General features: G+C 39.1%; 2 protein-coding genes and 1 long non-coding RNA gene across 11 annotated transcripts in view; 2 read left to right on the top strand and 1 right to left on the bottom strand.

Annotated features, from left to right (window-relative positions):
• The window catches only part of svilc (supervillin c), a 49811-nt gene extending 49162 nt beyond the window's left edge, over window positions 1–649 (top strand). For all 8 annotated transcript variants that reach the window (XM_017705615.2, XM_017705614.2, XM_017705618.2 and 5 more), the window contains one exon: window positions 66–649. In XM_017705615.2, the coding sequence (XP_017561104.2) occupies window positions 66–152 (87 nt within the window). In that variant the 3' untranslated portion in view covers window positions 153–649. The remainder of the gene's footprint in view (window positions 1–65) is intronic.
• Window positions 647–18884, bottom strand: tmem98 (transmembrane protein 98). Of its 2 annotated transcripts, none has more exons than XM_017705622.2 (7): window positions 18765–18884; window positions 9573–9785; window positions 8455–8586; window positions 8300–8333; window positions 8063–8178; window positions 5872–5931; window positions 647–5008 (listed from the first exon to the last, which is right to left on the bottom strand). In XM_017705622.2, the coding sequence occupies exons 2-7, from the start codon at window positions 9701–9703 to the stop codon at window positions 4819–4821; spliced, it is 663 nt and encodes a 220-aa protein (XP_017561111.1). In that variant the 5' UTR covers window positions 9704–9785; window positions 18765–18884; the 3' UTR covers window positions 647–4818. The 2 variants fall into 2 exon arrangements, with proteins under 2 accessions (XP_017561111.1, XP_017561112.1); XM_017705623.2 differs by lacking the exon at window positions 18765–18884 and adding an exon at window positions 13724–13790.
• Window positions 18885–19085: 201 nt separating this feature from the next.
• LOC108432041 overlaps window positions 19086–26622 on the top strand; it is an 87885-nt gene continuing 80348 nt past the window's right edge. The window contains exon 1 of the long non-coding RNA XR_005131441.1: window positions 19086–19293. This is a non-coding gene — a long non-coding RNA (uncharacterized LOC108432041). The remainder of the gene's footprint in view (window positions 19294–26622) is intronic.

Raw genomic sequence — 26622 nt, forward strand, 5'->3', positions numbered from 1 at the left:
GGAACTCAACAGTATTAGGTCATTTGTGTACTTTATTGATTACTCAAAAACCTGGTTTGCTTCAGGTGGTTATGGGAATGAAGAGGAACGACTACAACTCTCTATCAGACCTGCAGCAGCTAAATCTGAAGAAGAGCAAAGGACTGTACTGAACCCTGCAGGACTCGTTTAAGGACAGAACTACTGAAGCAGTGTTGAAATCTCCATGTTGTCACCAAAAAGTAATCTTTTAAAAAGAAGACTTTTTGTATTGCCTGTTTTTTTTTTTTCCTTGTAATGTGACACTTTTCTCTTGTACAGTGTAAACCAAGTGACTGTTTTTAAGAGAGAGCGAATGTGTGGGTCTTTTGAGTGTGGTCACTTTAGCGCCTTATGTTCATCCACTCATTTTGGCCAAAAGCCCTGCTGGAGAGGACTGCATACACTCATGACACAAAATACACAAGTTCATACTTCTTCTCTTTCCATTCTCTCTTCTTCTGCAGCCAAACGCATCTATCCCTTCTGTCTTTCTATGTCTCCCCTGCTAACCCTCCACTCCAGCAACTGGGAAAACATGTGAATAAAACACTGGCGTGTGGTTATTTTACTAAGCCTGAAACTGAATATGAGTAAGAATATGAAATAAATAAACTGGACTGAAATCTTTTCTCAAAGAAACTTTTAATTTAGCTGTACATGTGGATTCATAAGAAAAGAAAAGCAGTGAATCAGCAGCTTGCATTAAAAAAATAGTGCTCTGAATTGACTCAATTCTACCAACACCTCACATCTTTTAATTTACTTTGGTGATACTGATTTTTGTTTACCTTGTTTACTTTTGACAACATTGTCAATTACAATTTTGTACATGAAGAAGCAATATACATTTGAATCAAATGAATTCGAAGCACTATTTTTTTTACTGTAGAAACTCGACAAGTGCTCATAAAAACACCTGCCAAAACAAATCAGATGAAAGACTATGTGAAAACTAATACATAAAAAGAAGGACAATGGTTTCAGTGAGCTTTTCTTTCAGTGTCAAAGGCTTTATATTCTGTACTAAAGATCATAAAGGTGGTCAAATAAAATCATAAACACATACAATGAAATTACTCCTACTGGTAAGACAGTATCACATGATGTCAGTAATAGCTGAACTGGAAAAGTGCTTTAGGCCATTAAGGACACTGTTATGAAATATAAGCCAAAATACCAGTGACTTAATGGGTGCAAGTGTGTGTGTGTGTGTGCATGTGTGTGGCATGTGAACCTGAGGCAGTAATTTGAAGGTACAATGATCATTGTTTATGATGGGGAATAAGCACTAGTCAACTCTTTAAATATGTAGTTAGTAATTGTTAGTAATGTGTTTGTTGTGTTATTTATGTGGTACTGGATGTGTGTCGTATTCAGTGTTTAGTAGTATTAGTGATTGTGTTTAAATAAGTACTCAACCATTTTTAAACCTAATCTCTATCTGCTGCATCAGTACAGGCGATGACCATGGACAACAATTTACCTGTACAACCGAACAGAAAATAACGGAAAACATACAGATATGCTGTTAATAGCAGCCAATGTGCATATTCAGGTTCTCTGGGCACAATCTCATCTGAAATGCGCTGATGCACAAGGGAAACTTGTATTGTGGTCTAGCAAATCAACCTTTCAGATGGTTTATGGAAATAATTGACAATGTGTTCTCTGGGCCAAAGAAGAAAAGGACAATCCAGACTGTTACCAGTACAAATTAAAGGGTCTGTCATTGAATGGGGTGGCATTATTGCCCAACTTGCACATCTGCGAAGACACCATTAAGTCTGGAAGACATACGCAGCCTTCTAGACAACATCTTTTTCTGGGATGTCCATTTCCATATTCTGCATCTTAAAACAGCAGGGCTACATATTTAGAGAGTGCAGATTCTAGACTGGCATGCCTGCAGTCCAGACTCGTCTCCCATTAAAAACATATATTGTGTTATGAGGAACAGAATACAACAATAAAGTCCCAATATGGCTGTGCAGCTGAACACCTTCATAATGAAAGAACAGGAAAAAAAAAAACATGCTACAGTCATCAAATTGGAATGAAGATTTTTACACACACTTGGGTGGATGGTGGGGTGTTCACACACACATACACACACACACACAATCTAAGCTGCTTATCCTCATGGGTCAGAGGGGTACTATCCCAGCAGTCATTGGGCAGAAGGCACGAAACACACTGGGCAGGTCGCCAGTCCATCACAGGGCAGATACACTGACCTATGCAATCACACACTAGGGGCAGTTTAGTGTGTTGGCCTGACTGCATATCTTTGGGAAGTAACTGGAGTCCCTGGAGGAAACCTACGTAGACACAGGGAGAACCGTGCTTGCCTAGCCAGGGAACCAAACCTAGGCCCTTCATGCTGCAAAGCAGCAGGACTACCCACTGTGCTGCCTGAATATATTTAAAAATAAACAAAAAGTGCATAAGGTAAAATATGATCACTGCTTTTTTCTTTCTGTTACCCTTTCAACTACAGTCCCAACTATTCTGCAATTAAGGTTTGTATTGTGTGTTCTGTGCTTTTTTATTAATGCAAATTATTATAAATTATAGTAACAAACTCTATGCTACAGTTGTGGCAGATAGCGATTAGGATGAAAAATGCTGAAGTATTCCTTCAATACGCTTACTTGGGTTTGTGCTGGTTGTAAGTCTGCTCTTTGTGTTTGGGGGGATCAGTGTGGTCAAGTGTGAGAATTAGAGTGGATTTAAACTTCATGTGACTCAAGACCAAGATTATGGGCCACCTTGGTGAGATGGGCCACAGAGAAAGCCATGCGTTCGTGTTTTGTGTGTGTGTGTAGATAATGTTAATCTTGTGTATTGTTAATTATACCCAATAAGGCCATAAATGGTACATTAAGACACTAGAAAGACACTAGACACTAGAAAGCAAAATACTGAAATCTTTATGCTGTGTGGTCACTAAATACAAATATTTAGAGAATCCCAACAAGGGAAAACAGTTTGCTTTGCTTGCATTATCGGTTGTACAATTTGGAGTTTTTGTTAAGAGATCATGACTGGCTATTGCAAGACTTTATTAGAGATAAAATGGAATTACAATACTTTTCTGTACATACTGACAGTCTTTATGCACTATTCCACCATGATCTTTGGCCTACAAGCTAAAGTAATAAAAGCAGCAAATATAAGAGGCCTGAATAACAATCTGAATAACAATATGCATGAGTAGATACATATTTAACTATATTGCCATAGCAGAGGCGGAATCAGATGTGGAATACAGATTGTAAATTAGCCGTTGATTGTTTCAGCTTATTTGCACTAATGGTGGAAGTAAACTTGAGAGGAGAGAGTGACAGTAACTACCACAGAATGTAACAGATTAAAAGAGAGAAAAAAAGATTACTTGAGAAGGAGAAACAGAAACTGTGCAAAGAGACGCTAAGGATATATGTATTGCTTTTTCGGAGCCATACTCTAGTCCACTCCATGGGGAGCTGCGTAGGCCTTTTTTCTTAATCACACTGAATGTTGGATATTGAAAGGCTAGATGGCCTTGTTGAAACTGCATGTTTTTGTGATGTAAAGCCAGAAATCAACATAATGTCAGTTTATCATCTCTATTACAATCTTACAAAAAACAAAACTAAGTAAATTAGTCTTTACACCAGGCTTTCTATCCCTTCTGAAAAAAGTTCAAGCTCCTTCAGAATGCCAGGTGATCTCCTGTGCACAGCCTGATTTAGGTCATTCCACAGTTTTTCTATGGGCTTTGACGTCTGGACGTTTGACTGGACCATTCTCAAACATTGATCTTCCCTTGTTGGATGTACGTCTTGGATCATTATCACATTGAAAGGAGAAATTCCCCTTCATCTCCAGTTTTCTGACAGAGAGCAGGTATGTGCTTTACAACTAGTCACTGTCTCATTTATTTTGACAAAAGCCTCTGCAAAAGAGAAGCAGCACTAAAACGTGATACTGCCACCACCATGCTTCACAGTAGGTATGGTATTCTTTCACTGATGAGCTGTGTTGTCGTGTGAAATGTATCTTTTATAATACGGGCCAAAAACGTATTTTTTTGCAAACTTTAAATGGGATTTATTGACATGTTTAATGACACATAGCCCAGATTGTGCAGAAAAATGAGGAATTGTTCCCACACACAGAGTACCTAGAGTTCTAGTATAGACTAGAAATTCCTCCAGCTTTTAAATGTTGCTGTAGGAAGCACCCCGTGATAAGTTTACTTCTTGTCCTGTTATCAGCCTTTGAGTATTTTCCTGACCTCAGCAGTGTATCTGTGGTGCTGCATTTTTCCCATCTATTGATGAGAGTCTTCAGAGTGCTTCAAGCACATCCAATGCTTTTGATATTTTTTATGCTTTTCTCTGAACGTTTTTAACAGTAGGATTATGTAACCTAGAAGTATGCAATCATCAAAACCTAGGAGCAGCTACAGGAACAGCTGATTTTTGTTTGATGTTAATCAGAACGACTTTTTATTGATTGCAGGTCTATGCTGTCATCTTGGACATCATTCTGAATGTGATTCATATACTCTGAACAAGCCATAACCAGGGTTCAATTATAGAAACAGGGTATTGCAGTTTTGTGTTGATTTTTTTTTAAAAATTATTATCAATTTCTTTTTTTTTTCTAAATGTTGTAGGTTTAAAGATCCATTAAACATTGAAATCTGTCAGACCTGGTTTATCTTCATTTCTGGTTCTACATCACAAAACCTGTCAATAATGTTTAGGGTGTGTAGACTTTTTATAGTGTGTATGTGTATGTGTGTATGACTCAGATCGACTGTTCTCTTTCTGATAGACTTCTTATGGGCTCTGAAGCTAAAGCTGCCTCCCTCAGCACCACCATATGATCCTCAGCTGCGTGCAGAGATTGGTCGATCCAGTCCAAGCTGCCGGACATATGACAGGCATTCCGCGTCACCAGCACCAAGTGACTGACGGACAGCAGCAGGGCGGTGGCCCTGAAGGAAAACAATTAAGAAAAGACTTAGAGCAGAATGAGCATGATAAAGTCATTCTCTGTGCCAAATATTACGCAACACAACCTCCCTCAATGTTAGACTTTAGACAGGACAACTGTTCTTACATTTATAGCAATAGTTCAACAAAAAAAAAATACCCCAAATATTTACTACATTTACTAATTTTGCATAATTTTACATTTATGGAAAGTGGAAATATGAAACTACTGTTTTAAAAATCCATCATTACTATGTAAATATCATCATTCAGAGTGGTTTTATGTATACAGTGGTGGTGATAGGAACCAGGGATCATGATGTATACAACACAAATATAGCCATTTCATTTACTCTCCAAATCTACCTACACATGTTTTCTGAGTTTTTATATGCAATGCTGATGATGGGAAAATCTAAAAAGAAATACATTATCTTTAGGGACTGTTTTGCCCCACAAGCCCCTACATATACCCCTCTGCCATGAATTGATTAAAATAAATGGAATAACAAGATCTATCATCAAACAGACTCAGACATCAGGCAGCAAATATGTAACCATTTCATGTAATAACTTACTGTGACAGAGCTTTACACTCTCAAACTGTTCAGAGATCTAGTTCCTATCACTAACACTGTGAACAATTCTGACTCTGCAAGTTTCTCTAGAACAGAACATTTCACACCAATCCACTCTGAATGACTTTGTTTATATCTTAACCATTTAAATGTATAAAAATGTTGAAAAATGGATAGTTTCTCTTTAAGGAGGTTTTTTTTTACCCCTAAATTTGTGCTGTTCATACAGTAAGCTTCTGCTCACAGCTGCCATCGTGAGTATTGATAGAAAGATGACAAATAGTCACCTGGCATCGAGGAGGATGGGGTCCAGCGGTGGATACATTGACCGAACAACATCATCTACCCTGTTAATTATAGAAGTTATTTTAATTTTAGAAGTTCTAAAACATGCTGTGCTGTTCATAAACAGCCTCAAACACACATGCACCTGCTAATTTGTACAGATTATGGGCCCACCCGTCTTGACAGTTTGGCAGAGTGAGAATAACAGATGAATTGCAGCACTGCAGAATTATCAGATAATCTAGAGAGATTTTATATGGAGGAATGGCCTCAAATCTCTTTACAATGTTCTTACATCTCACCCAGCATAACAGGATGAGTACTACTATTTTGGAAAATGGAGGGAGCAAAAAAAAACTAAATGTAATGATGCCAATATTTGTGAATCGTTTTTTCTTCTACCTCACTGGTAAAAATCAGACGATACAAATTTAATAAGAAGCAAATGCTTTGTCATACAGACCCTATATATGACCATTCTACCGAATTAGTTTACACTGCAGTCCCACAGTGAAAAAAGAAAACAAGTATAAAGTCTGAAGTATTCAGATCTAAGATACTTATAAGAATTGTTATGATCTAGTTAAATCCAATCCATTAATTGAGATAGTACTAAGCCAAATATATATAAAATAGTGATTTATAGACTTTCTATTGAGAAATACGGAGCCCCGCTGATGACATCCTGTATACATAAAAATACCACGTGGGAATGAGATCCTAATGCGTGGCCACGACTTAGTAAGGCGTGGGAACAAGATCACAGCTTACTAAGTCATGGCCATGCAATAGGATCTTGTTCCCATGCCTGACTAAGCCATGGCCACGCATTATTTTTATTTATACAGGATGTCACCAACGGGGCTCCGTAGAGGAGGTGACTTGTGAAAATATTTATTTTTGTCCAATTTTCTTTTTGATTCTTTTGAAGTTGAAAGATTTAGCTTTAGCACTGCTATGTACAGTATAAGCAAATATTTATTTTTTTTGTGTGCCTCTCTCTCCCAGCCTCTTCCTTCACAGGTGTATCTGCTTTGCAATCAGTTAGTGAGGAGGAACTCTAACCAATCAGAGGCCTTGCTATTATAACTGGGGGGGGGGGGCGTGAGATGAGCCTAGCCTTTGTCTTAAAAGGAGGCCCTCAAGATGCTCAAAGAGGGCTGATCACAAGTGCTGTGCTTTAAATCGCTTGTGTTAGGTGTGTGCTGTTTTAGGTATTTTACTAGGGCTTCTTTTTATTTAGTTTAAGAGTATGCCTCTTGTGTTGGAAGTGCTTTGGTTTTGGTATTTTACCTGCATACTTTTAGCTTTTGTTACAAGAGATTGGATATTTGTAGCATCTGGGGTTCCAAACAGGTAAGAGGGGCACGCCTATACATTCTCACCACATAGAAGTCTACCCTGTCTAGTTCCCTAGGTCAGAGGAAACCACATGTACTTTTGATTACTGGCCAAAGAAGTGTAGAGTAGTTAGCTTTGGTTTCCTTTTCTTGTTTAGCTGAGCACTTTTTATTTCAGTGCAGGCAAGAGTGGTTAAGTTCTGTTTTATTCTTGTCTTTGGGGTTTTCCATATAATTATAATTCCCCCAGTGCGGTACTAGATATCATAGCACATTATTTTATTGTGGTTGGCTTTAGGGAAATGGCTTCATTGGTCGGTTCCTCAAGCTTTTTACTAGTCATTACCAGTTTATTCTTTTAATAGTCTGAAAATCAGTCTGTAACAAATTGTCTCTACTAAACCGTGTTTTCTGAAACTAATTAAACTTTGTGCTTTAATGAAAAAATTCTGATTTTTTTTTTTTGCAAAACTGTTCAAAGCTGTGTTTGCCAGTCATGTACCAATTAGTGCTTTTATGCTACAAAAAGTCACTACTAAAGGATCTGATAACATTTCTTTACTGCAATGATGGTTTTGGTGACAAAATGGAATGCTTATTTATTTTAATAAAGTAAATATAGTTAAGCTATAGAGTCACTTGACGCAAAAGGGTTTTAGTCTAAAGTCCAAAATGTGATTCTGAACCAGTTCAGTAGAATGATCCATACATCATTTTCATACATATCCTTTGTAGCGTTCTGTTGCTCATCTTTACCAAGGGTGCCAATAATTAGAGGGCATTGCATTATATAGACTATTGCAACACAATATAATGAATACACATTGATAAGGCATGTGGTTTGCTTCTTTACCTTGGGCTTATACGTTTGGCTACCGTGATGATGTCACTAAGGCTGGCCGGTGCTTTCACCTTTGCTCCAGAGCCCATTGTCATGGCAACAAGTTTCTCTGTCAGCGTGTGGCATATCTGTATGCAAATGATACCCATTATTTGAATAAATCCATCAGTGACAACACATTTTATAGCGCTCATCATGCATGATTACCACAGGCTCTAGAGTAGCATGTTGAGAAGCATGAATAATTACCTTCAGAATGGAGATACAATGAGACACTAAACCACTGAAAGAGAGAGTTAAAGGTTTGATAAGAACACCATTGAAGATGATGCTGATATTTGTGGTGATCTTGTCTATAATTATCATTATGCATTATCAGTATGATTCTGATAACAAGGTCATACGATGCATCCTCGATCCACTCCTCATTCTCCAGTATGGCCTCTATGTGGGGGTTGGTGATGACCACATCGTCCAGTTCCAGCTCTGATGGCTCACTCTGGGTCTCCATTGCTCCGATTAGATCCACTGTGGGTCTGAGCAAGAAGGAAACAGAGTACTGAAGACTAGAAAATGGTCCACTCTCCCCCCCCTTCACTATGCTAACCATCCTGATAACAAGAGGACAGTGGTCCACTGATGGCAAAGCTGGAGGTCCACTGGCGTTTTGCTCAGTTTTAGAAAAAAATTCCACTTATCTCTCATTTTCTGTTCAGTCCAATTAGCTTTTTTCCTCCCTTCCTTTAGCTATAATTTGTAAATTAGCTTAGTAAATAATTTTATTCCTTTTATTCCTTAGCCTTTTATTAAAAAAAAAAAAAAAGTTTGAGGAGAGAAACTAGTTAGAGAGCTTCGGTGCAGGACAGCTATCTGGGTGGTCCGAGGTTGGACCAGCAGTGGCAAACGGTCAAAGCGGTGCTGACCATAACAAGCCAGTGGCCAATATATGCTTGCTATCTGGGCAGTTAGAAAACATGCAGAGGTGTTTTATATGTTGTGTGTGGCTAAGTTAGGGTAAAAATCTAGATAAACACGAAAGTGACATTGCAGGAGAACATAAGTCTACAGTACAATACTAGCTAGAACAGTCAGGCTTAGTAAGGCGTGGGAACAAGATCACGGCTTACTAAGTCATGGCCACACAATAGGATCTTGCTCCCATGCCTGACTAAGCCATGGCCACGCATTATTTTTATTTATACAGGATGTCACCAGCGGGGCTCCGTAGAGGAGGTGACTTTTTGACCAATTTTCTTTTTGATTCTTTTTAAAGTTGAAAGATTTAGCTTTAGCACCAGTCAGACCTCACAATAAAAGCCTCTTCCACAAAAAACAAATACTGAGCAGACAAACCTTTTAATAATGATATTACACTGACACTCTATAAAACACTGAAGCATTGGAATTTTGTGCATGCTGCATTAACAATAGTCTAAATATGAAATAACAATGTGTTAAAACAATAAAAAAATCAATTAATTTGTATGTCATTTAGCACCACAGCATATTGTGGAGGTCTTACTTGGACTCTGGGTGATGCAGCAGGTCAGGAGGGTGGCAGTAGCGATGGCGACACACCACCACCAGCGCCACAAATGAGGCCAGGAAGATGGTGGCCAACACTCCGATGGCTACGATCACCACCGTCTCCATGGTGATGTGACAGACACTGAGGCAGCGCAGTGGGTATCGATCAGCTTTAAGCGAAGGCCGCCGTTGAAAGGTCAAAGTTCATCTGCGGGAACAAAAAAGGTGTGCTTTCTAGAGGCCGCTTCCAATTATAAGTCAAAACACTATTTGCTGTAGACAACTTTGACATTTTGGGAAATTCACTGCATGTTTGACCTGTTTGCTTTGTGGTAAATAGGCCAAGACGCCTCTGGAGTCACTGAGTCTTTCATGAGGAATAATGTGGAATTTCTCTCAAGCTGTCTAGTCAGTCAAATGCACAGAAAAGTGGAAACCAAAGCATCATTACAGCACAGAAAGGCTTTTAATATGGAGAGCATTTTAAATAGCCAGTCACACTTTTTAAAGGGGAGATCCACCCATTTTTCAAATTTCCTGCACAATTAAAATATACATTGCTGCATGTCTGTAGAGGATGTGTTAAATCCTTAACTTACATTTTCAATCAATAAACCATGAAATCTGACCAGGGGTATTCAAAGTTTGCATAAGACTACAAATGCTGTATATCCATATCACTGTTGCTGGAAGCAAACCTTGTATCTCCAAAATAGTAACTGTACAGGAGAAGGAAAAAAACATACATTACTTTCAATGTAAGTCAATGGAACCAGACTTTTTCCCAAGATGTTTTTGACCATGTCTTTAGTCCACTCATCATGAAATTTACACACAATATAAAGGGCAACAGGTATTCACATTGTCAAACTGAAAAAGGTCAAAAATGGAGATGTGAGGTTTTCTTCTGACAACAGTGATGTATATCCATTTATAACCACTTTGGATATAGTTTTTTTTTAAGACATGTTAATTAAAGTGGTATTAACCATAATGTAGTATTGATATTGCTTGTGTATGTAAAGCCCACTCCCAACAAAGCATATCAAGAAAAAAGGCCACACCCAACTACACTATATTTCCAAAATTATTTGCTCATCTGCCTTCACACGCATATGGAATTGAGTGAGATCCCATTCTTAATTCATAGGGTTTAATATGGTGTCGGCCCACCCTTTGCAGCTATAAAAGCTTCAACTCCTCTGGGAAGGCTTTCCACAAGGTTTAAGACTGGGAAATTTTGACCATTCTTCCAGAAGCGCATTTGTGAGGTCAGACACTGATTTTGGACAAGAAGGCCTGGCTCACAGTCTCCACTCTAATTCATCCCAAAGGTGTTCTATGGGGTTGAGGTCAGGACTCTGTGCAGGCCGGTCAAGTTCTTTCACACCAAACTTGCTAATCCATGTCTTTATGGACCTTGCTTTGTGCACTGGTGCGCAGTCATGTTGGAACAGGAGGGGGGTGTCCCCAAACTGTTCCCACAAAGTTGGGAGCATGAAATTGTCCAAAATCTCTTGGTCTGCTGAAGCATTAAGAGTTCCTTTCACTGGAACTAAGGGGCCGAGCCCAACTCCTGAAAAAACAACCCCACAGCATAATCCCCCCTCTACCAAACTTCACACTTGGCACAATGCAGTCAGACAAGTACCGTTCTCCTGGCAACCACCAAACCTAGACTCATCAATTGGATTGCCAGATGGAGAAGCGTGATTCATCACTCCAGAGAACACATCTCCACTGCTCTAGAGTCCAGTGGTGGCGCTTTACACCACTGCATTCGACGCTTTGCATTGCAATTGGTGATGTAAGGCTTGGATGCAGCTGCTCTGCCATGGAAACCCATTCCATGAAGCTCTCTACACTGTTCTTAAACTAATTTGAAGGCCACATGAAGTTTGGTGGTCTGTAGCGATTGACTCTGCAGAAAGTTGGCGACCTCTGTGCACTATACGCATCAGCATCCGCTGACCCCATTCTGTCATTTTACATGGCCTACCACTTCGTGGCTGAGTTGCTGTCGTTCCCAATCGCTTCCACTTTGGTATATCACTGACGATTGACTGTGGAATATTTAGTAGCGAGGACATTTCACGACTGGACTTCACAGGTGGCATCCTATCACTGTACCATGCTGGAATTCACTGAGCTCCTGAGAGCGACCCATTCTTTCACAAATGCTTGCAGAAGCAGTCTGCAGGCCTAGGTGCTTGATTTTATACACCTGTGGCCATGGAAGTTATTGGAACACCTGAATTCAATGATTTGGATAGGTGACTCAATACTTTGGAAATATAGTGTAGGTAGATCAAGAAAAAAGGCCACTCAACTATCTAAAGAAAAATCTTAAATTTGTGAAGTAGCCTTTACAAGGCATTTACATGAGGCAGTATGCTCAAACGTTTTCTTTAATAACTTCCTGTGAGGTCATTTATCGGTATTAAATGCTTCAGATGTCTGGTTCCTGTCACCACCACTGTGAAAACTTAGAATGCTGCATTTCACATCACATCACTCTATTTACATCTTAACTAAAAAAACTGTAAAACTGGTGAATTCCCCTTTAATTTCACTTAAAATCTGCTTATCTTGTAATCTGATACCTGTTTTTGTTGTAATGAGAATAGTTAATAGTTCACAGATAAGTGCTTAGCAGTAAGATAAAGGTTTGGCCAGTGTAAAGAACTTCCAATGAAAAGGAACCAGACTGAAAAGTCAGTCTGTGCCTTCATCTCAAAGCACTGCATGGTCAGTGAATGTGTGAATTCCATAAGCATGTAGACGTGTACTTGCAAAGGAGGCGGATCTACCGAAAAAGACTTGAGGAGATACTTTCTGCTTCGCTTTGTTATAAAGATCTATTAAAGTGATGCTATCTCTGTGAAACCCAGGTCACATAAGACAAATGGAGGCTGCATAACAAACAGGCGGAACATGAAGTTACTTGAACATGAAATTACTTTCTGAAATGTCAGTGTTGGCGCATAAACTTGCATTGATAGGTGGCTGATTAGGATCCGATGTAATACTGACATGCTTGTGAACTCATAAAGGCCACAAGTTAAAACAGAGCACTTCAACCCTAAATCAAACAAACCACCATAGCTAACTGTCTCATATTTAACACAAAGCCATGTTTAGCATACTTTTGCATCTTAATAATTTCCTTTAATCATGTCTCTCATGGCCACATGGTGAACAGTTAGTGTACTTATTATTCCCTGCTTGAGCAACTCTGTCATAAACTAAAGCTAATCTCATAATACAATGACGGTAAGGATTATCTGCTCTATGGTTACCGTTTAGAGACTGTTTAAAGGATCTATGTACTAAATACACTGTACGACAAAAGTGTGAGTACGAGTGTTTGTGTTTGCGAGGTACAGTGCTGGTAAGTGTGTGTGCTATTGTGTACATCAGGGCCACGCCTAGCAGACCTTTAACCCAGAGCTTAGTCAATTACATTTCCTCATCGTCTGGGTGTTAGTAGGTGTGCATACTCCACTGCCAGACTAGGATAGTGTGTTTTGTGGTATACATGTTCGATGCCTTTGACAGTATTGTTTATCCTTCATTTGAAAATAAAAGGCTCACTGTAAGTGTTAAGGCATTAACCTCTCTTTGGCATTACAAAACGAGTACTGACCTACAGTTCAACTAAGCACAAAAACAGTCATTTCACTTTCAAACGCATGTATTTCTGGTTCATTTCTAGGTATTACTGTCCATTTTCCAAAGCCCTCTGAGGTCAAGGGAAGCGACTCTTATGAAAAAAGTGACTCATTATTTACTTTTTTCAGCTTCCCACACACAAGAAGCTCCACAGTTAATTGGCCATATGTGGCTTTTTCTTTGTGGAGGGAGAGATCTTTTTTAATCCAGCATGAATTATTAAAGCAATTCAGTCTGAATTATTTCGGGTCTCTGCTGGCTGTTCGCCATGAGTCATTTCAGAACCGCTCACCCTGATTATCTGATTGTTTCAGAATGTCTTCATTTTTCAGTCAGATTTATTCAGGCTTCTCTGGCCTTATCAGACCAGCGGCTCTCAGCTACACTCTTGATGTTCTCAAGCTGAGTTAACTTAAGAAAAGCAGTGCAAAATGTTTTAACACTTCAACTAGTGGAAAACCTGTTTACTGTTACCTGAAAAGTTGCCATGATTTCCTTCATGTGTCTCTAACAGCAAACACAAACAGTATGGCGGAGAGGTAGAGCTGGACTGAGGAAGAGACGAGAGCATCTTTAAAAGGAATGTCACATTTCAGCTGAGAGAGGGAGGTCCCAAAAGACTATACCCTTTATACATGTGCTCAAACAGCTCTATATGGGAGAGAAACATGACCTCTCATAACAGTTCCAGTGAAAACCAATTAATAAAATAAACCCATAAAATAACATCCCAAAATATAATTATGGGGAAGCTGTATTTTGTCTGGGAAACAGGGAACACAAGTTGACATGCATGAAATTAAAGATGGAAACATCAACTTTTTTAATCGATAAACCAAAACTAATGCAGCAACTGTTTTGCCGTCATCAACTGAAAAGTTAAAACTGCTAAAAGGAAGTTTGATGGAAATAGGAAAAAACATTCATTTTATTGCCTGCAACTTGTGCAGAAAGTGGGTGGAAGCATAGCCATATTTTTAAGAACTATTTTAAATGTGGCACTACTGATTCTTATTTGCCGTTCCAAATAATTAAACTACTATAAAATTATATAAAATGACCTGCATATTCTCATAAAATGTAGGATTTTTAATTCAGAGGTCAAGATTCAAACCCATTTGGGAAATTTTGTATTCAGTGTTTTGGCTTTATGTGGTAAATGTCAAACCCTAAAAAGTGCAACCCTGTACAACTTCTGATCAGCTTATTCTGATCAAATAAAAACCCAGGCATTTGATCCTGCGCAACATAAGCCTCTCCCCTTCCCACCCACCTTTCTCTGATAGGATACACCCAGATGTCTAGTGTAGGACACTGACAGTGGTTTCTGTGAAAGACAATAAATGAAAAACCCTCACAAGAGTCGTCTATAAATGTCTTCATTTTTCTCAGATTTTTCCGATCCTGAAATCAGTGTCCTTACTGATGTGCCTGAATGGCCTTTGATTGCCTATTTCTACACCCCTCTTTAAGCTACAGGACTGTGGGGGTTGGGGTGAAGCACAAAGAATTTCAAATATGCCAGTTTTCTACTACTGCAAACCTACAGGGTCATGGCACTGCAGAGTTTAGCATTCAATCAAATTCAACTCATTACCAAAGTGTTGACACATCAAGAGATATAAAGGAAAGCATTAATTTCTGAAGTGCGGTGGTCCTCCAGGCAATGAGATAAGGGAAACTGAGCTAAAGCCTTTGTAGCAGCCTCAGATTAGAATTCTACACTGAAGAAAAGCATTTGTCCTAACTTAAGTGTTTGTTGAATTATGATAGCAACAGTATAGATTATGATACAATGTGAATAGCATAGGTGAAGGTAACTGTGCTTGCTAAAGAGGATAAAGCATGTTTTAAAGTTTTAATGCATGGTAAGTGATGGAAAATGTCATAGTTACATTGTTTCTACAGCAGTTTCTACTCTGGCTGGACAATTCGACAGTATATTTTTATGGTGAGGTGATATAATTTAACACAATTTGCTTTTCTGAATATATTGTGAGTGTCAGAACACTGACCAGTGGCATGTTTCATTATAAAGAGAGCAAAATTAATCATGCTTGACTGGATTTAGTGCAGCACAGTGTGCCAAATACACACTCAATCACTCTACATTTTGATAATGTTTTTTTTTAATATAACACTACTGTTGCAACTGATCAGATGTTTGGAAAAAATAAATCTCGTGAAAAAGCATCGCACTATTATTTTTGCCATATCACCCACCTCTAGTTTCTATACCGTACATGTAGGGCGCAAGGTGTCTTTTACCAGGTCTCCCTGTTTTTCTGCTGACCTAAGCTCTCCTGAAATTTGTGCATAATGTTATGCATGTACAGATGGATAGAAAGTTGACAAGCGCCTTTATTATTGCTCTCAGTGTGCATGTATATTTTGGAGGGTCTGCATTACAGACCCTAATAATTTTTTTTCCAATGATATACATTGGTAGTAGGCTTACAAATGCAGGAAATACCAGTGCTATATTATTATTTACATACTTTTATTAGAGAAATAAAAAATTATTTTTCATTAACATCAACTATTATTCTTTTCAAGAAACTTCCTCTATTGACGATTATTAATGAATCTACAGCATTTTGGAATGAAACCCTTGATTTATTGTAATTACACATACACAATTCAACTGCTAAAATGTAAATGGAACAATGTTCCACTGTAATCCTTGAGGCCTGAAAAACAGTGGAATTTCTTATTGTGTAATTATGAACTACAGTGAGTTTAATCAAAGCAAGCTTTGATAATGCTCTTTACCAAGGGCAGGACTGGAACTACAGCTAGAGCTGTGCACACAGCTTACTTAGGTTTTTTTCCCTGGTGGAGTGCAAGTACTGCATGTTAGCAGATCTATGCAGGTTGCATTCAATGTTATGTCATGTAGCGTTTCCTCTTTTGTGAGGTAAATGGGGCCGTGCTGTTGTGTTCAGATCATGTTTTCTAAGGCAAATTTTACAGATTTTTCAAAATTTTTTTGGTCTAGTATTTAAAGCTTTTAAACATAACATTCACCTTGCAGTCCACACAGTTTATATGTGGAAACAAGGCTGCTTAAACAGCCCATTTGGAATTCATTGTTTTTGTGATGTCACAAACACATACTTGCCTATTTTGCTCCACTCATTCATGCTGAAGTTATAAGGAGTGTTTCAGCCTAGTGCACTCGGTAAGCAGGGCAGCCACTCAGAACAGAGGTCATATGCATTTGGCAGTCAGTGCACAGTACAAAAATAACAACTGGTTTTATACTGAGGGAAAACGAGAGTGGAAAATGGGCATTTTAAAAAGAACTGACTTTTTGCTACACACAACACAAACATGAGTGGACCCATGGGAAAAACCAGTTAATAAAGAATTGGACATGGGCGCTTTAAAACAAAGACCACAACACTAAGTACTAATCCCTGATCAAGACTGAGTGAGTAGCAGTATCAGAGCCCGAACAAGCAGCCTGTAACTTCTCATGCACACGAAGTCTCTGATAGCTCGTCTTACACAAGTGTCTCTAAAAGTGCCCACCGAATAACCCTGACATGATTGTTTACACTGAAACAGGGAGGGAAATGGGATTTGAGTTCAGACTGTGCATAAATCATAGAAGCGTTGAAGCAAATGGAAGCAGCGTTTGCACACTCATGCTCATGGAGAAGAGATGCAACAAATTCAAGACCAGGCACTAAAACAGATTACAAGGAAGCAAATGACCTCTTAAATCAAACACTGACTACTGACATCAGGAACTAGATGAATGGTAAACTACACTATAATGTAGTATAGTCTGTCTGTCTCCTCCAGAATGGTAACTGTACAGGATAAGGAAAAAAAAAACTTTCATTGTCAATGGATTAGACTTTCCAAGTAATTTTGGGTCACTTCTTTTAGTCTATTCATCACGAAATTGCACACAATGTAAAATGTTTTCAAACTGACCAACTGAACAAAATGGAGATACATGGTTTTGGTCTGACAACAGCTATATATATATATAAAAAACATCACAATGAATGTAAATTGTATTTTAAAAGCTATGAGTCAGTGCTGGGGTCGGTGCTCTAACACTGGTGATAATAGGCAATGTCTGCATGATAGATACCAAACAGCAGCCCAGGCCTAATGCGCACATAAAGACAAGTTTCTCTATGTGATCCTCTTAGTCCATGAGGATATGCTGCGATATTTATTTATTTGCTGGGATGCATTTGTTTTATGCTGGGCTACATATCTTTGCATCGAATAGCTGTAGGTGCCTGTACCCCTAATGTGGTGTTTTAACCCCTTAAAACCTCTTAACCCCTTAGTAAGTCCAGTTACTGATAAGTCTGCAATTTAAGGGGCAAGCACACAGTAAACATAACACTACTCAGCTACTCAGCTGAGTAAAATTGTTTTTAACTTAAAAGTAAACATATAATCTGTAAAAGTGTGCAACCTGGCTTCCTTAACGTTTCGATTTTGCTGAACATCAAATGATATGTTGACAGAATAGAACACCGATTGCTGTTCTGTTAACATAATATTACAAGTTCTGTGCGCTCAACATTTTAAAGAAGCCCATTTTTATTATTTAAGCTAAAGCTTAGGATTTGGTCTCCAATAGTTATTCAGCAACTTGTAAACCCGGGTTATTATCTAAACACTGCTTGAATCTGGGATGATTTGACAATACATTTTTAACACTATCAACATCATCTAAGTGAGGCGTGTCAGGCAGTTTGACAGAAAAGCTTGACGACTTGCAGATTATATATTTATATAATTTCTATAGGCTGTTTTAGCCAGTGTTCCAGAACGTCTGGCCACTGTTCTAGTTGTTTTTTGCCAGTTTATTATTCATTTTAGCTTTCATCCAGCCAACATCCCAGGACTTTTAGCAAGTGTCCCGGAGATTTTAGCCGAGTACTCAAAAGATTTTAGCCAATATCCCAGAGGTTTTGGCCACATCCCAAAAGTTTTAACAAGTACTTCAGAAGTTTTAGTCTGTACCCAAGAAGTTTTGCTCAGTAAAGCAAAAATTATCATCAACATCTAAACCTGATTCTTAATACTTCCTGTGTGGTGCGCTATGTAGGTCAAATAATGGCTTATACACCCAAGTAGTACATCATATGTTGAGTAGACAGCCTTCATACTCAGCCATTCGCGGCATGAGCCCTTCTTTAACATTTGGGACACATCTGGTTGCAGAAACCTCATGATGTTCCCTGACCTGGGCAGTGCACAATGTAGGGAGAAGGGAGCCATTTGAGAATCATAGAGGTGGCATCTGTCCAAAAACAGCAGCCTCTTCATTTTAAAGCAGACTAACCACCATCCATTCGCGCCATTGCGTCCCAAAAACGATTTGAAGCACAAAGCAGCGAACAAAGTGGTCCCACAATTAACAAACCCGGCCAAACAAAACTATTTCAACTCCCTGGAAACTTTCTCAGTGACTGAATAACGCTAAAACACACCTGCGGGTGAATGTACGCATATTACTAATAATATTTACAGCTCTTACCTATATGTTTCCATTTTTTCCTCCTCTCGCGTTTTGCCTCGCGAAACAAAGCTCCCAAATCGCGCGAGGCGGAGACGGCGCGGAGCTCTCCAAAACAGGCGCGCGCGCGTGTCGCGATAAAGGTGAACGCGGGTTAGCTGGACTTCGCTCGCGCTCTTTCCCCGTCGTACCGGCAGGTGTCAGGAACGAACCGGGTAACAGGTAGGGGGTTGTTTTCCCCACCCGTATTCAGACAAGCCCCGCCCCCTGAGCTGTGATTGGCTGGAGAGTCATATGAACAAGGCCCCGCTAGAGAGTCAACAGCCGTGCTGGTGTCAGGGTTGTATACGCGGCTGTGATTCCGCTGTGCATGTGTGATTCTGCAGTTCTGTTTGTACAGCGAATATGGTCTTAAAGAGGGTTTCCAGAAACCCTGACCGAGTCAGGAAACCTCTATAAAACCAAGCGGAAACCTACTGAGAGGACAGACACCCAGAACTCATCCTCGTTTGAGCTGAGTGTGGCGTTTTGACCAGTAGTAGACGTTTAGGTGAGTTATAGAGATTCAGTGGAGCCACTCGGATCATGTAGAGGACAGACCTGTGAGAGGACAAGCAAGTGAAGTCTGGTGGACTCCTGAGTGCTGGAGTTTACTGGCACTAATAATGCAGTAATTCACAGTACAAGTAAACTTAAAAAAGCACTTCCTCTGCTTTGTTTTCCTGCAGTAGCTAATGCTGACACTTTGACCCACTGGTCCGTTTTAGTTCAGGTCATGCATAAATCTGTTCTGTTTTGCTTCACTTTAAAATATCTGTACCCCTTCTTGTCTCCATTATGTCCATTAGACCCCTGATTAGGCAGCCAATCAGTGTGTTTGAAAAGTGGGAAGAGCTAGAACATGGCTCTGAAGCTGCTCTTTATTCTGTAGTCAGCCCATATTAGGAATCTTAGCTCTAAGCAGATTTTCTCATTGAGGAACAGCAATGTATGTGACTTGTTTTGGTCTTTGTGCCGAGTGTTGTACAGATCTGGGCGTCCGAAACTGGCTTTCCCTTCTTTGGTGACTAGAGAGGTGTCCTCTCCATATTGATTGGTCTGCTAATTGATGAATACTGCTTTTTTGGGGCACCCAGAGGTTTTAGCCAGTACCCCAGAGGTTTTGGCCACATCCCAAAAGTTTTAGCCAGTACTTTAGAGTTTTTGGCCAGTATCCCTGAGGTTTTAACAAATATGACTGTGGCATGCGATAAAATATGGCTGCTGCAACCCTGTACCCTGCCTCCAGCGTCCTCCTTGAGCCCGTGGTAGCACATGCTGTGACTTATTTAAAAAAAAAAAAAGTTTGTCTTTGTGCTGAGTGTTGTACAGTTACGAGTGTCCAAAAACCAGCTTTTCCTTCTTTGGTGACTTGAGAGGTGTCCTCTCCATATTGATTGGTCAGCTAATTGATGACACTGCTTTTTGTGCCACCCAGTGAAAAAGTTGGTTAGTTCACCAACATGATGTCGTTAAGGCTGGGCTTTCATAAGATGGTGTTTAAGTCTCAGGATGGATTACAGGAATAAGGAGTCATCTATTAACTATGCATGAATCTCATGCTGGTTTGCTTTTGGAAGCTTAAGGTAACTGGAAAATCTCCTCTCTGGTGGGTCTAATTGAAAACTGATATTTCAGAGAGAATGTCTTGACACCGTGTCAGATCAGTAATAGGATCTTCACAGCACTGAACTTCAGTGAGGCTTTTTTTCCCCCCACCTAGTCTCAAATTCCTGAAGAGAGATCTGTATTTATGTAGCCTCTGCTGTGGGATCAGCTCTCCTTCTCCAGGAAAGTCTGTCGTTTTGTTCTAACAAACGATGGACAGAAAGGGCATGAAAAAAAAAACTGGAACTCAAACCACAACATGTAAAAAAAAGTAATAATGAGCAAGTTAATTGCTGCCATTGAGTCAATCAAATGAATAAGACATACTTCTGAAAAGACTGATCAAAATCATTTTCTTTTCCATGCACTTAAAGCAGCGCTATGTAAGATTTTGTTAAAACTATAGTGTACATCTGCTGTTGCGAGTCCCCTGTAAAAGCCTGAAATAATGATTTAATGTTATTCGTCAGGTAAGTGTTTTGGACCCCATCATGTCTTTACATACGTCACATGCAGAGGCTTGGAAAGAAGGTCTGGCTCAGTGAGGTCACAATTGCAAAATGAGCATTATACTGATGAAGATATGAGGACAAAAGTAGATAATTCACTCCTATCCTCAGAAGAAACATCCTTCAGCAATTTAGACCTTTGGATGCTCTTTCTACAAGCTTGCAGTCATCAGATTCATTGGCTTGGGGAAGGGGGGCCGAAGCACAATCCACGTTACAAAATATTATTCTACTCATTGCCATCAATTACATATTTCTACCAGAGAGGTCTCCAAATCCACAAAATTTACATAATGCAGCTTTAAAGCAAAAAAGTAAATGTCTTGGGCTAATGCTGCTCACTCTGGAGCCTTTTTAAAGGGTCTTGATTTGCCACAAGGTCAAACTTAAGGTTTGTGATTTTGCATATGTACATTCAAGCAAAGTATGATGTATTTTGGCATTTAAAAACACAAAAAACAAGTTTAGATACGTATTGTCTTTGTTAGAGAGTCTTGGGCGTTATGGTGATTTTAACCACCTTCCATTACGTTTCAAAGCATCTTGGAACATATCCAGCACACCGACTGTGGGATAAAGAGTTAAACTAAAGTTTGAGAAGATGAGACCACACCTAAAACCTCTCCTTTCTATGTTCATTTTCTGTGCTAATTTTTTTGCACACCTTTTGCAGCACTTTAACGTGGGTTTATGTCAGTCTTTGTGAAAACCTTGTAATTGTTTTAAAGGAGAATTCCACCAGTTTTTCAAAACTTCTGAATAATCCAGTCCTTGATGTAAAATCATTGAGTGGTTTGACATGAAATGTTTCACTGTAGAGAAACTTGCAGACTCGGATTTCTTTACAGTGGTGGTAATAGGAACCAGGGGTCAACACAAATATAGCCACTTTAATTACTATCCAAAACCAACAGTGATCTTACACGTGTCTTCTGAGTTTTTATATGTAATGTTGAAGGTGAAATGGTCACAAATCTGGAAATATCTTTACTTTGGTGACTATTTTGCCTCACAACACCCTGCATGTACCCCTCCATCATGAAAGGATTAAAATAAATTTTAAGCCAAAATTTTATCACAAAACTATAGTTAAACATTGGCACACATTAGGCAGTGTATTCATAACCATTTTATGTAATAACTTTCTGTGAAGGAGCTTTTAGAAGTGGCCGTCTGGTTACTATCACTACAACTGTGAGCAATTCATTGTATCATTCATTGATTCTTAAGTATCTCTAGAACAGAGCATTTAACAACAAACCACTCTGAATGACTTTACATTACATCTTAATCGCTGAACTATGCAGAATTTTTTAAAACATTGCTGGGGTTCCCCTTTCAGAAGAAATTTAAGTACGGTTGACAAATGAGGCCCAATTGCAGAACTCAAGTCGCCTAGTCCCAAGACTTCTCAACCTATATTCCGTTGCTAAGCTGGCCTGATGTAGAAGCAACGTTAAATCCTCTCAAATCCATTTTCATTTGTCACCATTTCAGGTGAAGGTTGACGCAACTCGGATCCAGCTGACATATGACACTCAGACTTTGAAGGTCTCTGTGTTTGTGTTCAGGAGCCTCTCATGATGTTAAAACCCACAAGGAAATGAAAAACATCCATGATTCCTGATCCTGGTGCAGTGCTTCCATGCTTGGGCTCACTGAATGTCACTGAATTCTTCCCTGCTGCGGTTTATTAGTGCTCACAACAAAGAAGCACAGCAAGGATGTTATAGATCACAATGAGATGAGTGGCCTTGTGTAAACTGCATTGTGTGCTTTTCAATGGGGCTTGTGTGATTGGCCTGCTCTACTTTGTTACAGTGATAAGGTGCCTTTTGGTCTCACTCTTCAAAACAGCTGGTTTGAAATGTGAAACACCTTTCTGGAACTCAATCAGTGCTTCTAAAACCACTTTAAAAAAAAGTTTCTGCATAATTTAGCCATAAAAGAGTGGTTTCATGTTGAGATGCACCATTTGAGACACTTGGTGAGTCCATTGTTTACAGTGGTGGTGATGGGAACCAGATGTCCAAAATGTGTCATGTGTCTGAAAGCTAGTTCAAACTTTTACAAGATGTTGGGTCACATTCATAAAATGTAGCAGTAACGGCGCATAGTGATGCAAAATATGCATGATGGTAAATTAGTGCTGTTCATCAATTCACAGTGGCCATGATTAGTGCACCAGTGTCTCAGCACTGTGGTATTTTCACTAATGTCCTTGGCAAGAGTCAAGACCAGCTGTTTACCTTTTTATTTCCTATTTTTTAACCATTACATACTAAATACGTAAAGAAATTTGATGTTACACAATTAAATGTTGACTAGTAAAAGTTCAGTTTGTCATTTTAATGAGTAAATTGTAAAGTTGTTTTAAATCCATTGTAAACTGATAGTTGAAACTGCTTGCAGTACGATCAATGCAAGCGTCATTAGAACCTCATTAGAAACTGTCAGATTACTCTTCACTCATTTCAGTTAAATCTGCTGATCTAATTCCATCGAGTCTTTTTTTTTTCTCTTCCATACTTTTACAATATCAGTTCGAAGGTTTGCCATGATGCTCAGACCAAATGGATCAAAATGGGCCTTAAATATCTGTTAGTGTCAGTTGTTGCGTGTGGGCTCAAACATGTTTGGAAACTTTGTAATCCACATCAGCTTCTTACTGGGAAAATTAGTCAGAGTGGTTCAGGCATTGTTTTTTTTCAGGACTGTGAGGTGTTATGAATCAACACAATATTTAAATGAGAGAAAGCATGGCCATGTACCATATCGCCCACGTGCTAAAAATACATTGGTAGTAATCTTCATTTATGAATGAGCAAATGTGTTCCCGCCACACTGTTTGCTCCTAATGCCACAGTAATTGTTTCTGTAGTTAAAAAAAAAAAAAACTCTAAGATGTATTTTTTTTAAACTCTATTCATGACTGATTGTAAGGGAAAATATAACCCAAAGAAAACATTTTTCTTCCAGATTTAACACTGTCATCCTCTGCATTACGTAGTGAACTCCGATATGTGTAGGTTCACTGGTGGTTTTGGAGAGTAAATATTAATAAAATGGTTATTTGTGTTGTAGACATCCTGGTTTGTCATCACTGTAACAATGCAACACTTCATGTCAAAACACTCTGGCTGTTTGTACCTTTGTTTGCAACAACTGAATTTGCTGGAATTCATATTTATTAGGTATAAAGACTTGTTTACCTGAAATTGTACCTATTGTTATTTGTGAGTTCAGACCATGCCTTCAGCATGGTGGTGGTAGTATGAGGGAAGACTGATTGAGGGAGGGGGGGGGACTCTGAGAACTTGGGCTGGAGTTCTGGGCAGCTTCTGCCTGTAGCTAGAAGGTCAGAACCCCCTCAAAGCTGTAGTAGGACTGAAGCAGGACTGAGGAACAGGAAGGAAATGGGGTGGCGGTGGGGATTTTGAACACTTTGTCATGGGAATGGAAGGTGAGGATGTGAATTTATAGGTTGTTAGATTGGAAGATGCAGGGTTTTCAGGCATGTTCCTCCCCCCAAACTTCATTTACAACATATGTGTCTACACTAAATAAACAAACGTTTGCTTATCAAAGGCTGATATTAGTTTAGCCAAGATACTTGTTCTAAATTTTTTGTCTGTAGGTCAAAACTGAAAATCTATTGGACTTTGCCCACAGAAGTATCTGGCAGTGGATAAATTCAATTAGATAGGCTTACATTGGTTAAAAATGTCTAGAAATAGATGATATTATGACCTCCTTACAACAGTCTCTAAATGAGAAGTATTAGATGTGTTGATGGAGATGATTTCACCCACCAGAATGTCATTTTTTGCAGTATGTGGTTTAGACATGCAGTTTAAATGAAGCTAATTAGTGGCTTAAAGCTTCCAGTAGTTGTTTGTGATTAGTGAGTACATTAGTATGCTGGCTCTGAATTTTGATCTCCAAACATGTCTCGACTACAATTAGGGTAAGAAGCATAATAATTGTGAGCATTTGATTTTCTTTTTCCTTTTCTACCTATATGCAAAAAGAGGTATTAATTAAATTGCATGTTTTGTCATGTTTTGTTGACTTTCTAAGTGAAACAAATCCTCTACAGAAAACACTTGAATGTGGCACTTTTCTACAAATTTTGCACACTTTGTATTGATTTGCTTAGTTTAACAAATTCTGATTATATTTGTATGATATTTTTGTTATTTAAAAAATGTGCCATATGAGATGTCATGGAAGCGAACACATTTGCATATATCTCCCTATTATACAGTAGTTTAGCCCTGCCCATTCAAATTTAGTGTTTGGGCCTCCTTTCAGCCAATCAGAACATCAGGCACAGTAACAAAAACAGCCTGTTTAATTCTAGTTCTTTAGATGACTAAACGACGGCACACAGCCCCTTTAAAGTTAACCTGCATCAGAGCTGAGCTTTTTTCCTAAATCATAGCTGGGGGTGGTGGCCAAAGGAATTGAAATATTATTGACTTATTTTCCTCTGCCTTCTCAGCCTTGGTTATATAGCCCAAAATCAGATGTGTTAGAGTTGGGCAAAAGTCTTCACATTATGATAGAGGATTATAAGAATGTTGTTTGTTAAATGATGAATTGTGCTTAATGTGACCAGGAACATAAGTTACATAAGTTCAGGCTGACTTTAATTCATTCCTTATAACACAACACAGCCTATTTATTATTAGGCCTAGCCAATTACCAGTATACCATAAATAATGCTGTCATACAAACATTATTAATAGACTATGAATGCAATAGAGGCTCAGCAGACTGTTTATTGCAATTAACTTTTACACCAGCCGCATTTTATTATTTTTCTTTCTCAATGTGTTATTCAGCAAATAAATATATAAAAGCATTGGAATATGTATAAGCGTGTGTTCTGTAGAGGGAGTGTTAACTCATTTGCACATGACATTTGACCCCCCAAACATTTGTAAACAAGTGCATTTACTTGAAATTTTTCCACTTGTTTTTGAGTGGAATAGGTCCAGCGTGTGTCTTCTGGACTACAGCACAGACCAGATGCAAACATGTACTATACATGTCACATAGAGCCACAATGTCAGATGTGTAATATTTTTCAGCTCCTCTCTTTGACAAACTCTGCTTTTCTCGTAATAATTAGTGGCCCAAACTGCTTATTTTAATGCCCAAAAGATCATGTTGGAGGGTCTGCTGTCCTTGCATGACCCATGAGTCTGAATACTTGGTCTTAGTGATGCTGTATTTCGCAGAGCCATGCTGAAGTCCTCTGATCTCTCCTCTGAGAGTAGTATGTGATGGGCTCTATTTTTCCTGTAGGGACTCGGCGCTCCATCACAGTACCCAGATTGGGACACAGGTGTGACCGATCCATAGAGACTGTGTGTGTGTGTTGGGGAGTGTATTCAGGCTCACAAATGTGGATATGTGATGGCCATGTTAAGGTCAGTGAAAATGCCAATGCCCCCCTCTTTAAGAAATTCTGATGAATGATTAATGACTATCAACATTCTCTCCATAGAAAGAAAGAAGCGCTCTGCATGCGCTCAGTCATAAATGGAAGGATCTAGTGCGCTCTCTCTCTCTTTCTCTGTGTGTGTGTGTGTGTGTTGTTACCACTGGCTGGGCACAGAGTCTCATGGGACATTGTGCAGTGCAATGACACTCATGAGGACAGGACTCAGGAGATGAGGGGATGAAGAGAGGGAGGAAAGAAGCAGCGATTGGAG

The sequence above is a fragment of the Pygocentrus nattereri genome, chromosome 14 (assembly GCF_015220715.1).
Source record: "Pygocentrus nattereri isolate fPygNat1 chromosome 14, fPygNat1.pri, whole genome shotgun sequence".
In the NCBI taxonomy this organism is placed as follows: Eukaryota; Metazoa; Chordata; class Actinopteri; order Characiformes; family Serrasalmidae; genus Pygocentrus; species Pygocentrus nattereri.